We start from the raw sequence: 14,757 nt of genomic DNA, 5'->3' as shown, positions 1-14,757 counted from the left end.
ATCTCATTATTACTCTTTGCAGGAAAAGAGGCCCTACCAGATGTCTCTGATCCTTTGGCACTGGAAGAATCGAAATTTTGGGATGCGGAATTCCATCCAGTGTGTTAATTTAAAATTAGAAATAAAGTTGACTATAAGTCATGCAAACAGGCTGAAAATATACCAACGTCATTCTATTTTATATACTCACATTCTATTACCATGTAATTTTTGCTGCTATTTCTTTCTTATATACTATGAAATGTTAGTCTTTCACCCAGAAAGTACCTCAAACTGTGGGCACTATCATGATGTACAAATATATGTCTGTTTCTGGGGTGTGTGTGTGTGTGTGTGTGTGTGTGTGTGTGTGTGTGTGTGTGTGTGTGTGTGTGTGTATTTTAAAGCACTTATACAAATGACATTACATAGCTCAGTTCAGATTATGAACATTAATATTTATCAAATTAACTTAAAAATTAGACAAGTGTAAGCACAATGTACTTTTTACTGCAAATGTTAATATATCACATTCTGCAAAACATACATTGTTTCCATAATACTATTAAATGTAGCTAATGAAAGGAAATAATAAAATGTATTTCAATTAAAACAGACAAGCATGCTATTAAAAACCGTGAAAAGGAATCTCACATTTTGTTTCCTAGTTTCTGACCAGCAAATGCAGCATGTGAGCACAGGAAGCCTTTCCCAACTCTAAAACCAACTGCCTCTGTAGACCTTTGATATTTGCCTCTTGGCTGAAAAGACTACATCCCTGACTTCACACTTAGCTGCAGTAGAGTAGCCCTGCAGGCAAGCTGACTTCAACGGACCACTAGTGGTATCATCATTAAAATCCTACTGAAGGTCACCATGGCAACTGCCTGCTGAGGCTTTCCTGCCACACTCAGCATCTCCTAATCAGCTACCTAGCTACCATGTGAAATGCAAATTCAGACAGTCTGAAAATTAGTCAAGAAGAATACAGGATGAGGATGCAGATATGTGAAATATTCATGCATTTCACAGCGAAGAGACTATAGCATGAATGACGCAACAAAGAACGGTCTGTGACATACTTGCAATCGCTACGGTTTACTGTTCACACCCAAATGTACTTCTGGCCTCACATATTTAAATTAGATGTATACAATGTCATACTCTTGCACTAAAAAGAAGTGTAGAATAGTAATTAAAAATGGCATCTCATGCCTCATTAATTAAGAAACAATGACTGAAATAAACTGATTTGAATCCATCATGTAAGACAACTCAATAGGTTTATTAATTCTCATTTGCAAATACTAAAGCTATTTTACAACTAAATAGTCTTTAAAAAATGAAAGTCAGGTAAAACACAATTTATATGAGAAAATATATATTGTGTAAATATTTTAAACTGCACTTTTCAAGTAAATGGATTTTGTCAGAAAGGTCAAAAAATGTTCATAAAAGGGTAAGTCACGCTGTCAAAGCAGCTCTTCACAGCAAAGTTTTAGCTTACACAGTTGTCTGTAAAAGCCATATTTAAAGAAATTGTCACCTTACAAATATGAATAATAAAGGCCAACAAACTAGAAAAGCAAGTAATCAAAACAAAAGGACGTACCTCTTCTGAATAGTGATCAGAGGGGAGAGGAGGATAGTCGCACTGTTCAATTTTTTTACATAGTGAATACATGTTCATTTTGTCATCATAAAATGGACTCTGTAATGCAGCCATCTAAAAAAAGTTAATAAAATTTGTCAGATATTTAACAGCTACTAAACAGAACTATATATAATCAAAAAAAGGCATCAAAGCAAATTCTACTCTCTACTAATTAAAATCAGGGAATCTGCGTGAATTCAGCTACAGATGACTTAACCCAGACATGTTTTTATGCTGACTTAGATTTGACCGTTTCAATTTTAAGAAATATTTTTTATTTCTATGACTGAGTCCACTGCTGTACTTCACTACTGACAGATTATACTGTTAAACATTAATTAGAATTATGTCTTTTACAATATACATGGAAAGTTATTTCATGAGCTCTTGGTTATAATCTTATTTACAATCATATCCGAGTTTAAACTACTACTCACTTCCATGAAAAGACAAAGATAACTCAGACGTATTTAAGTATTATTTTCATTAGAAGAGTAAAATTAAGGTCACTAATATCAGTGGTTTTACATGACCACGACAAAAAGTATTACTCAGGACTGCGTAACAGATGACATTCTTAACATTAACTAAATACTACTTATTTCTTAGACACATACAAATGCATACAAAAAGGAAAGAACACCATCAATAATGGGGAATGAATCAATCATTAAAGCCAGAGTAAGGAGAGTCACAAATGTAATTAAAAATCCATTTAACTTAATATGTTCTACAATTTATATTAAGGCATTCCTGCATGTTTCCAACATGTCTAAATGACTGCATGATCAAAAATTGAATAAAATAATTTGTTCCCTGTATATATATATATATATATATATATATATATATATATATATATATATATATATATATATATATATATACAAAACAGCTGGCCAGCTGAAAAACAAAGAAATAAGGATGTTTGTTCTTACATATTGGAAACGTCTAAACAGCTAAAAAGTTTCCAATAATTACATTCTGAATTGCTACTTTGTGGTAATAACTGTCCATTGTAGGACTATATTTTGTTCAGATCACGATATTAACTTTTTCCCACTGCACATTACTGTGTATTCAGTGGTATAAATTCAGTACATAATTGCAATTGGAAATATGAGGGAATGTATCTGCATTAATTAAGGAGGCTCACATTTCACTGCTAAACTCATGGTTGGTAAATGACGTGAGGAAGTTTTACCAAAACTAATACTGTGCCCTCAGAAGTGCCTGCATATGTAGGGGGTTCCAACACGCACTTTGAATTAAAGTTAATTCCATGCAGCAGCTACCTTAAGTGACTACGCCACATTATGAGAGCGTCTTAAGGCATCATTATCTAGTCGACAGAGCACAGTGTTAAAGCCACTTTATGCCTTACCAGAGTCTACATTTAGTTACTTTATCAGCTGAAGGAGACAACTGAAAACTGTTTATTTACGGCATCAGAGAAAGATAACAAATAAGTTCTATATAGAAACATACTTAATATATAAATCAGCAGGCATGTTATGAGAAATGGAAACTGAACCATACTATTCTCCCTAGACTAGATTCAAAATCAATGGAAAATGAAAGATTTTAATTTAAAGATGTCAGGAACCTGCTGGATCTAAAATACCAATCAGCAAGGCATATATGGTACACAATACACATACACATCCCATCATAAAAAAATAGTTTACAATGCAAACTTTCTGCTGGTGCAATGTTTCAAATAGACTAAGCATTATTTTCCTAAGGAGAAGCAGTGTGAACATAGCCAATTATAGCACCTAAACACAGTACACATATTTTTTTTTTGTCATCTAAGTACTCTTTTTCTAAGGAGTTACAGTGTGCAACAAGCAAGCATGACACAAAACACATATGCAATTTGTCAGTCTTGTGGAGGAGTTTGTCCAAAGATCTTTTTCAGTCACTACCTTAAACTGAAGAATACCTGCCAATAATATAATGTCTGTCAATATCTTCTTATACAAGATGAAACTATAGCCATCATACTGCTTTTGCAACATCACAAAACTGGATTTGCACCACAGTTACTGTCGACCTTTCTCAAGAAATTAAACCTATGGTGCACTGGTGACAAAAGCAAGGCAGAAGAAAATCATTTGACGCATGACCAATGTCACTGCCATATGGTAAAACAAAAGTATATAGAAATAAAATACATAAACATGCTGCCTAATTCTGTGTTTGCTAACTGGGTAGGTATATGCTGGTCCAAAGATGCTTTTCTGCAATGACCTAGGCCAGAAAGGCAAATACATTTACATAATGATTCACATAAAAATAGTCTATAATAATATACTTTTTGTAAAGCAAACAGATCTACTTAATCTTACATCGGACATTACAGTTTTATCATAGAGCAAGGTATTTTATACAGTGTGATTAATCAGTGCCTTTAAAGCCATCACGCTTGTTCTCATTCCCAAGCAGTGATTTCTTGAATAAGCTGAGGTTAGCCAACATTTTAATAACTCTGGGGTGCTAGGAAACGGCAGCAATTTTAGTGAATGAACTTTCGCAACTAAAGAGTGAAGGCAGATCTCCATAGTTGTACTGAGTTTAGGTGCGCTGAGAATAGAAAGTGTTTCTGAAAGCCAATTTGTTGAGCAAAGGATGACAATAACCACAGTGCAGAAGTTTAAAAGTAATGGTATTCAAGACATTTGATGCCACAACGACAACTGGAAACCAGTTTGCTTTATTCAGGGTAGATTAATGATGTTCCTTGTATTCAGAGAGTTTTATAAATCTTAGCATTTTATTTTCTACTGACTGAAGGAGGGAAATATTGTGTTCTGAGCAAGACGCAATGACAAGAAGACCGTATTCTAATCTGGGATCAGAACATTTAGCAAGACCACCGTATTCTAATCTGGGATCAGAACATTTAGCAAGAAGACCGTATTCTAATCTGGGATCAGAACATTTAGCTTCTGGAGCTAGCTGATTTTGAAATATTTTAAGAAACTTTTAGTAGCGTCAAGGCCTTATTTATTTACATCTCAGTAGGGGGCTTAGAAAGTGAAGTGAGGATTAAACAAAAGTTCAAGTTATTTTTGTTGCTTACAATGGAGGAAGGCAACACCAAAAACATCAGAAACAATGATGTCAGGAACAGTATGAAGACAGGCCAGTGTACCACATTCTCTCACAGAAGTCTCTGATAAGAAAGCAAAAAGCAAAAGAACAAAAGGGTGATAAAAGTTCTAAAAACATAAAATGTAAAGGCTAATATAACAAACTTCTACCAGAAATCAGTACTTAACAAAGCAGATTTAATGCAAGCAACTTTTATTAGCAAATAAGGGAAATAAAACTTGTTTGCAATAAATCCGCATTGCAAACAGTAAAGACAATCGTAAAAGCAGTGTTTAAAACAAAACAGATCTGCAGATGCCACACAGTGCATAATAAAAGCAATTGCATGAATACAGAAATACAATTACTACATTCATGCCATAGTACCACAAGGTGATAAGCAATCCTACCAGTGGCGTAGGAGTTAAAAATCCCCCATCAGTAAAAGAAAAAGCCTTTTCCACTTAGTATCAGAAAGGTCAGTAAAGAAGGCAGTAACTTCACAAACCTGAACTAAAAAGGCGTGCAAAGGCAAACATGAGATGAGTGAGTCCAGTGGTAGGTACTACAGTTTTGAATTAAAGAAATTAAAAGACATTCATACCACACACACACTCAATGCCCATCAAATTTTCAAATGTTAATGTCACACACACTGATGAAAGCAGTGGTACAGAGAACATTCTCCAAGGGATGAATGAAACAGAATCTTGATTAATAAAATAGATACTTTTTTAACATGGTATACAAATGGTAAGCAAGAGAGATTTGCTGAGTGAAACATGTATGGAAATACAGTAGCAGGTAAAAAATAAATAAAAGTTATGTACTTACCATAACATTCCATCTGTGTTGTCCATTTTCATTCTTCCTCAACTGATGGGTTCAGATCTGACTTGGCCTCTGTAAAAACTTGTGGCAACTTGAACCATTCAAGCTTCTCCCTTACCCACAATGCACCATTCCCTATTACCTCAGATCTTGTCTGCAAGCTATAAAAGAAAGACATACTCTTATAACTTTATATATCAAACAAAGAGAGAAAGAAAAGGCAATGCCACATCTGGAGCTGGTAATGTTCGTAAGATATAACAAATTTGTTAGATCCACTTGCTCTTCTAAAAGAAAACCTAAAAAGGGATGGGGGCTGATGGGTGGGGAGCTGAGGAAGAATGAAAAAGGACAACAGAGATGAAACATTATGGTAAGTACATCACTTCTTTATCTGATGATGTCAATTTTCATTCTGTCCTCAACTGATGGGACAGTCTCCAGCTACCTACAACCCTGGGTGGACTAAGGGAAGGATATTTCTGAGCATCATTCAGACAAAAATGCCCTACCTCTGGACACCAAATCCAACTTATAATGAGAGATAAAGGTGTAAGGGGAAGCCCAAGTTGCTGCTGAACAAAAGTCATCCATGGAAGTTGAGTGGAGAACTGAGGAGGTAGCTACAGCTCTGGTTGAATGAGCACATACCTTCTTTGGCAAAGACATAGTTGATTTTTTGTAAATAAAGGAGATACAGTCAGTAAGCCACTTAGCTAAGGTGACTTTAGATGCAGGTGAGCCCAATTTCAGATCGGCAAAGGATGCAAACAATTCATCAGTCATTCTGATAGCTTTTGTTCTATGTAGACAGAAACATAATTGTCTATGCAGATCTAGGAAATGTAACAAGTAATTGCCTTTGCTAGAATAATTCAGGAAGAAGACTGGTAGATTGACACATTAACTATTGTTGGCGTGTGGTACGAATTTGGGCAAAAAGGATGTGCTGGTTCATAGGGAGACTCTATCCTTATGGAAAATGAGATAAGGAGGTTTCACTAACAATGCCTGAATTTCCGACATTCATCTGGCAGAAGTGATGGCAACTAAAAGTAAGGTCTTCCAAGACAGAAATTTAAGGTCACAATCATGGGCAGACTCGAAGGGTGAAAGAATCAAGGACAACAGTACCAGATTCAGATCCCATGGAGGTGTGGGATCTTTAAAAGGAGGTTTGAGAAGAATTGTGCCACATAAGAAAGCTTTACAATAGCTTGCCATTAAAACCAACGTTCACTGTTGAAGAACTGGCCCCCTTGGTTGAACAGCAGGATCAAGAAATCCAGCACATGACTATTTGGGGCAGAGAAAGGGTCTACATGCTTTTGAAGAGCCCATAGTACAAATCTTTTCCACTTCCTCACATAAAGTTTTCTTGTGGGTGGCTTAAGGGAAGACAACATGATGTGACAAACAGGTGAAGAGAGCATCGATTGTCGGGCTATTACTGGAATTGGAGAAACCTAGCTGTCAGTATGAGGGTCAGGAGGTCCAAATGTGTCATGCCCTTCAGATGAAACAGGAGATCTACAGCTAGGGCCAGAATCCAGGGTTGGCGAATTACATGAAGCCACAGGAAGGGAAACCAAATCTGTTGTTGAGGCTAAAAGGGGGCAATGAGAATGACATTGGTCTTCAACTTGGCAGCTCTCTGAAGGAACTCTGGAATTAGAGGAATTGGGGGATATGGATAAAGTAACGGGGGGGGGGGCAATCATGGAGAATAGCATCCCTTGGTGACTCCCTCCGTGGGGGGATGGGGAAAAATAGCTGCTGCACTTGTTGTTTAGGGGAGATGCAAAGAGATCACAGCGAGGCTGGCCTCACTTGTGAAAAATTAGTTCTGCAACTTTCTGGTTGAGGGACCATTTGTGAGGTAACAAAATGCACCTGCTCAGCTTGTCTGCTAGCACTTTGACCTTCCCTGGAATGTGCATTGCTAAGAGAAAGCTGTTGGAAGATACTGCCCATTGCTTCACCCTTAGTGCTTCTCGACATAGGGGGTACAATCTGGTTCCTCCTTATTTGTTGATGTACCAAACCACTGACATATTGTGTGTTTGTACTGCAATGCTTCCTGATGGAACAGCATCCTGAAAAACACTGGCCTCCTCAAGGGACCACATGCCTTGGACTGTCTTTCCCAGGTAATGCCCAAGCCTTGTGATTTCATAGGTTCATAGATTAGTACTAAGCAAACTGCCCTTGCGAGCCATTTTAAGCCTAGCCAATTATCCCTTGTGAGACTCAAACCCTGCACCTTGTGTTTATAAGGCAAACACCTTAACCATTAGGCCACCCTCTCAACCACATCTTTCCACCATCTCTAGGATTCCTCAAAAAGGATCTTTAGGGAGTGGAAAAATTTACACCCATGGCAGAAAGGGTCTTTCCATCCTTCTCACACCTGGACAATGTATCTTTTACTTTGGGGCCAAGAGACGTGCCGTCATAGGGAGCACTGGTGAATAGACCTAAAAGGCTCCACAAAATCACAAAAACGCATCCAGGTGTGTCTTCTAATGGCTAAGCCTGAACCCACTGCCCTTGAGGTTCCTTCTGCCACATTAGAAATGAGCTTCAAGGATGAGTTTGATATCGATTGTAGGGTCACCAGAAATACAATTACTACATTCATGCCATAGTACCACAAGGTGATAAGCAATCCTACCAGTGGCGTAGGAGTTAAAAATCCCCCATCAGTAAAAGAAAAAGCCTTTTCCACTTAGTATCAGAAAGGTCAGTAAAGAAGACAGTAACTTCACAAACCTGAACTAAAAAGCGTGCAAAGGCAAACATGAGATGAGTGAGTCCAGTGGTAGGTACTACAGTTTTGAATTAAAGAAATTAAAAGACATTCATACCACACACACACTCAATGCCCATCAAATTTTCAAATGTTAATGTCACACACACTGATGAAAGCAGTGGTACAGAGAACATTCTCCAAGGGATGAATGAAACAGAATCTTGATTAATAAAATAGATACTTTTTTAACATGGTATACAAATGGTAAGCAAGAGAGATTCGCTGAGTGAAACATGTATGGAAATACAGTAGCAGGTAAAAAATAAATAAAAGTTATGTACTTACCATAACATTCCATCTGTGTTGTCCATTTTCATTCTTCCTCAACTGATGGGTTCAGATCTGACTTGGCCTCTGTAAAAGCTTGTGGCAACTTGAACCATTCAAGCTTCTCCTTTACCCATAATGCACCATTCCCTGGGGAGCTGAGGAAGAATGAAAAAGGACAACAGAGATGAAACATTATGGTAAGTACATAACTTCTTTATCTGATGATGTCAATTTTCATTCTGTCCTCAACTGATGGGACAGTCCCCAGCTACCTACAACCCTGGGTGGACTAAGGGAAGGATATTTCTGAGCATCATTCAGACAAAAATGCCCTACCTCTGGACACCAAATCCAACTTATAATGAGAGATAAAGGTGTAAGGGGAAGCCCAAGTTGCTGCTGAACAAAAGTCATCCAAGGAAGTTGAGTGGAAAACTGAGGAGGTAGCTACAGCTCTGGTTGAATGAGCGCATACCTTCTTTGGCAAAGACATAGTTGATTTTTTGTAAATAAAGGAGATACAGTCAGTAAGCCACTTAGCTAAGGTGACTTTAGATGCAGGTGAGCCCAATTTCAGATTGGCAAAGGATGCAAACAATTCATCAGTCATTCTGATAGCTTTTGTTCTATGTAGACAGAAACATAATTGTCTACGCAGATCTAGGAAATGTAACAAGTAATTGCCTTTGCTAGAATAATTCAGGAAGAAGACTGGTAGATTGACACATTAACTATTGTTGGCGTGTGGTACGAATTTGGGCAAAAAGGATGCGCTGGTTTATAGGGAGATTCTATCCTTATGGAAAATGAGATAAGGAGGTTTCACTAACAATGCCTGAATTTCCGACATTCATCTGGCAGAAGTGATGGCAACTAAAAGTAAGGTCTTCCAAGACAGAAATTTAAGGTCACAATCATGGGCAGACTCGAAGGGTGAAAGAATCAAGGACAGCAGTACCAGATTCAGATCCCACGGAGGTGTGGGATCTTTAAAAGGAGGTTTGAGAAGAATTGTGCCACATAAGAAAGCTTTACAATAGCTTGCCATTAAAACCAACGTTCACTGTTGAAGAACTGGCCCCCTTGGTTGAACAGCAGGATCAAGAAATCCAGCACATGACTATTTGGGGCCGAGAAAGGGTCTACATGCTTTTGAAGAGCCCATAGTACAAATCTTTTCCACTTCCTCACATAAAGTTTTCTTGTGGGTGGCTTAAGGGAAGACAACATGATGTGACAAACAGGTGTAGAGAGCATCGATTGTCGGGCTATTACTGGAATTGGAGAAACCTAGCTGTCAGTATGAGGGTCAGGAAGTCCAGATGTGTCATGCCCTTCAGATGAAACAGGAGATCTACAGCTAGGGCCAGAATCCAGGGTTGGTGAATTACATGAAGCCACAGGAAGAGAAACCAAATCTGTTGTTGAGGCTAAAAGGGGGCAATGAGAATGACCTTGGTCTTCAACTTGGCAGCACTCTGAAGGAACACTGGAATTAGAGGAATTGGGGGATATGTATAAAGTAACCCGGGGGGGGGGGCAATCATGGAGAATAGCATCCCTTGGTGACTCCCTCTGTGGGGGGATGGGGAAAAATAGCTGCTGCACTTGTTGTTTAGGGGAGATGCAAAGAGATCGCAGTGCGGCTGGTCTCACTTGTGAAAAATTAGTTCTGTAACTTTCTGGTTGAGGGACCATTTGTGAGGTAACAAAATGTACCTGCTCAGCTTGTCTGCTAGCACTTTGAACTTCCCCAGAATGTGCATTGCTAAGAGAAAGCTGTTGGAAGATACTGCCCATTGCTTCACCCTTAGTGCTTCTCGACATAGGGGGTACAATCTGGTTCCTCCTTATTTGTTGATGTACCAAACCACTGACATATTGTGTGTTTGTACTGCAATGCTTCCTGATGGAACAGCATCCTGAAAAACGTTGGCCTCCTCAAGGGACCACATGCCTTGGACTGTCTTTCCCAGGTAATGCCCAAGCTTTGTGATTTCATAGGTTCATAGATTAGTACTATGCAAACTGCCCTTGCGAGCCATTTTAAGCCTAGCCAATTATCCCTTGTGAGACTCAAACCCTGCACCTTGTGTTTATAAGGCAAACACCTTAACCATTAGGCCACCCTCTCAACCACATCTTTCCACCATCTCTAGGATTCCTCAAAAAGGATCTTTAGGGAGTGGAAAAATTTACACCCATGGCAGAAAGGGTCTTTCCATCCTTCTCACACCTGGACAATGTATCTTTTACTTTGGGGCCAAGAGACGTGCCATCATAGGGAGCATTGGTGAATAGACCTAAAAGGCTCCACAAAATCACAAAAACGCATCCAGGTGTGTCTTCTAATGGCTAAGCCTGAACCCACTGCCCTTGAGGTTCCTTCTGCCACATTAGAAATGAGCTTCAAGGATGAGTTTGATATCGATTGTAGAGTCACCAGCTGCAAGGTGACTGAATCCTTCACCTTCTCAGACACAGTTCCTGTGAGGGTATCAGAGTTCCTTAATCAGATCCCTCTGTAGTCTGATGAAATGTGCCAAATAGTTCAGAGACCTCAAAGCAAAGGTCCCTGAAGTGTAAACATGCTTCCCAAACTTGTTCATCAACTGCGACTCCTTGTTGGGGGATGAGCAGAGAAACTTTCATCAGCTAGTTCCTTCCTGGGGGCTGTTGCTACAACCACTGCATCAACAAGAGGGGCCCTTGGACCAGAACTACTTGTCTTCCAGAAAAGTCATATTCAGGCTTCCTAAGAATGGGCTCAATGGTGTCAGGGTCCTTCCATGCCCGCTGCAAGACCAATTTGAGGAGCTTGCTGGCAATTTGAGGAGCTTGCTGGCAGACGGAATCACCCAAGAAGTAGATGTGCCAGCACAAAATGCCTACAAGGAGCACAGATTCCTCTGAAAGGTTGCTGGGCTTCCAGCCACCTCTCTGTTTCAGGATTTCAAGGATGTCTCTGAGACAACTACAGGAGATGACTGTGGGGACCCTTCACCTTCTCAAAATGTGTGTCCTTGTTGACATATTTAGAGGAATCCAAATGCTTCCTCTTCCATGTCCTCTTCTGAGGGGCATCCTCAGTGGGATAATTTGGGGAGCTATCGGAAGAGGTGGAAATACCCAACTGGGTTCTTGGGGTTTTGGTACCAGCTGCCCCTGTGGGAGGGTTAGTTGAGACTCGACGCAGTGATGGAAGGGATGTAAATGCAGGACCGAGGACACGACTCGTCTGGGTCATGGTCGTTGATAGGGCTCTCTCAAAAGTCTTAAAGGTTGACGTTCTCAGAGAGGGATAAGAACCCAGATCTGAAAGGTGGGCTTTCTGATCCTTGGTCTTTCCCTGCACTGTGGAAAGTCCCCTCGAGGCAGAAGTCAGACCCGAACTAACCCTTGTCGAAGCTCCGAGGTGTCAAGATGGCTCCGAACCTCTCAAAGTTGATTGAAACACCTTGGATCCAACAGGGTAGAATCAGCTCCAAGAGCTCTCCAGATCTGATTGCATGGAGCTCAGTGCAAGTTTCGGAACCGAGGATACAATGATCCTTGGATTTGAAGAAGACAGGCCTGGACAACTCAGATCCAAGAGCTCCAAGACCACAGAGGAAGTCAAAGGAGGAAGAGTTAGAGGTGGTGTCATGGATGTATGGGCTTCCTGACCCGAAGGGGTAGGTACCAAAGCAAAACCTGGCTGGCTCTGAGCTGACAGGTTCTGTTTCACTACCCTCTCCATATCTTCCATAGTCAGGCTTCTACAAGAGTAACAGAACTGTTTGGAAGGACTACCTGGTCTATAAAGAAAGGGAGAAGGTACTCTCAATGGGACCAGATCCAGAGATGGGATGTACCTTGTCCTAGGAGCCACATCGTGCAGTCTTGTCAGATCTGACAAATCCTTAATTTTCTGAGACTTTGGATGTGAAGAAACAGTCAGATTCTATGAAAGACTTTTCACTTTTCTCTGATCCAATGGAGTCCGATCAGAGAGTCTAATTTTCTTTTTCTTTGCTGGATCCGAGGAAACTGTAGGATCTGAAGAAGGTCTTTCTGAAGTTTCTGCGAGACCTTAGAAGAAACAGAAGAACAGCTTGGAGAGGAGCATGGTAACTTTGCAGAGGTTTCTCCAGCTATGGCATCACCAAAGGAAGATGGTAAAAACCTCTTCAAAATCAATTTGTTTTTGCATTCAACCAACGCTTGGGGGTTGAATGGATGACAGACTGCGCAGCTCTCTTGAAGGTGGAGGGGGCATAGGCAACAAACAGGGGTCTACTTCACAATGTTGTAAGCTGACAATATCAAGATGATATTGTCGGCATGACAATATTGAAAGTGAAGAACATCGTGCAAGTAAATGGAAATCTCCGTAACAGGAGATTTCCATTTACCTCAATGTAGTGCGGTCTCGGAGTTGGTATATTTAAGTATCGGGGTTGTGGGGGGTTCAGGGGGGGCTTGCTCCCCTGCCTATGCCAGTTATTTTTTTTTTTACGTTATTCGATGTTTTACTTAATTATCAATAAAGTTCGACCTTTATTGATTCGATTAAGTAAACTTTCAATAATGTGATATAGACTCAAACACAGACAGTGTGCACATCAGAGAGGGGATCTTCTGACAGTATTTCCCACACTTTTTAAAACCCTCAGAGGATTTTTCTTTTTTCAGGCTCGCTTACTAGAAAAGGAAACAAATGGCTACAGCAAACAGCCACACAGAATAACTACAACCACAACAAGATTTAAAGAATATATATATCCATATATATATATGTATATATATTTTTTAACAAGAAGAGAGGAGAAAGGACTACCTAAAAAGGTAGTAAAGAACTACGATAAAACATAGATGGGTGAAGGGAGAGAAAAAAGGGGTGAGAAAGAGATAATAACAATAGTATCAAGAGTACACTAGCATGAGAAAAACGGAGATTAAAGAAGAATATCGCTTTAATAAAGAAAAACAAGTACTTATCTAGTCCAAATAGCTTGAGAGACAAATCACCACGTCATTCATCGAACAGCAGCAAGCAAGATCTGAGGTAATGGTGGATGGTGCATTATGGGTAAGGGAAAAGCTTGAGAAGTTCAAGTTACCACAAGCTTTTACAGCGGAGTCAGATCATCAGTTGAGGACAGAATGAAAATTGACAACATCAGATCAATACATTTAAGGTGAGTACATGTTACTGATCACACACATATATATAAATAAATATATGGATCTAGGACTATTGAATGAAAATTCAATAGTCCAAATCCACAATCACCGAACACACGTTAACGAAAACGCTTTCACCAAAAAAGCACTTTCGTTAGTGTGTTAAAAAAATACATTACATTTACGGTTTTGCAGGGGGTCAAGCCCCCCTTTACCCCCCACTTTAATATTCTCACTCGGAGGTTGCACTACAGTTGGGAAAAGGGAATTTTCCCTTATCCCCACTGTAGTGCGATCTCCGCAACAGGCATACTTACGCGAAAGTGCTTCTTCAGTGAAAAGCACTTTCGCGCAAGTATGCCCGGCCAAATCTGTTTCAGTGATGTTGCCGTTCGGGATCTTATATATATATATATATATATATATATATATATATATATATATATATATATATGTGTGTGTGTGTGTGTGTGTGTGTATATATATATATATATATATATATATATATATATATATATATATATGTATATAAACATTTTTAGGGTCCAGAAAAGCAGTAACTAGAAATCGATTCACAATCATCTACATACGCAGAAATACATGCTGCCTTCTTACATTCGTTAAGAGACAAGTAAATCTACAGCATATGCCAAAAGGGGACAACATAAAAGAATGACCATTCTTTAAACAAGGGATAATGTATCTTGTGAAATATACAGTCAATCATTAACTTTTGTCTTCAGAAAAATAAGAAAGAAAACTCTACATTGTGTGTATGCATGTGCATCTTTAAATTTCTAGTCTCCCACCAGGACACAAGTGCTCTTCAGCAATTACATTCTGCTAGCCTAGCACACTCAAGCAAATCTGCAGTCTGCGGCTACAACTCCATCTATACAGTGTAAGAAGGAATCAGTATTGCAAACTAAACAAGGATATACATTTTGAG

General features: G+C 39.3%; 1 protein-coding gene across 1 annotated transcript in view; it reads right to left on the bottom strand.

Annotated features, from left to right (window-relative positions):
• Positions 1–14,757, bottom strand: part of NEK7 (NIMA related kinase 7) — a 1,336,142-nt gene that overhangs the window by 18,966 nt on the left and 1,302,419 nt on the right. The window contains exon 9 of the mRNA XM_044080252.1: positions 1,592–1,705. Coding sequence (XP_043936187.1) covers positions 1,592–1,705 — 114 coding nt within the window. The remainder of the gene's footprint in view (positions 1–1,591; positions 1,706–14,757) is intronic.

The sequence above is a fragment of the Protopterus annectens genome, chromosome 8.part0 (assembly GCF_019279795.1).
Source record: "Protopterus annectens isolate FY-2018-M chromosome 8.part0, PAN1.0, whole genome shotgun sequence".
Classification (NCBI taxonomy): Eukaryota; Metazoa; Chordata; order Ceratodontiformes; family Protopteridae; genus Protopterus; species Protopterus annectens.
The sequence above is the reverse complement of the archived record's forward strand: the minus strand, read 5'-3'. Positions and strand labels throughout refer to the sequence as shown.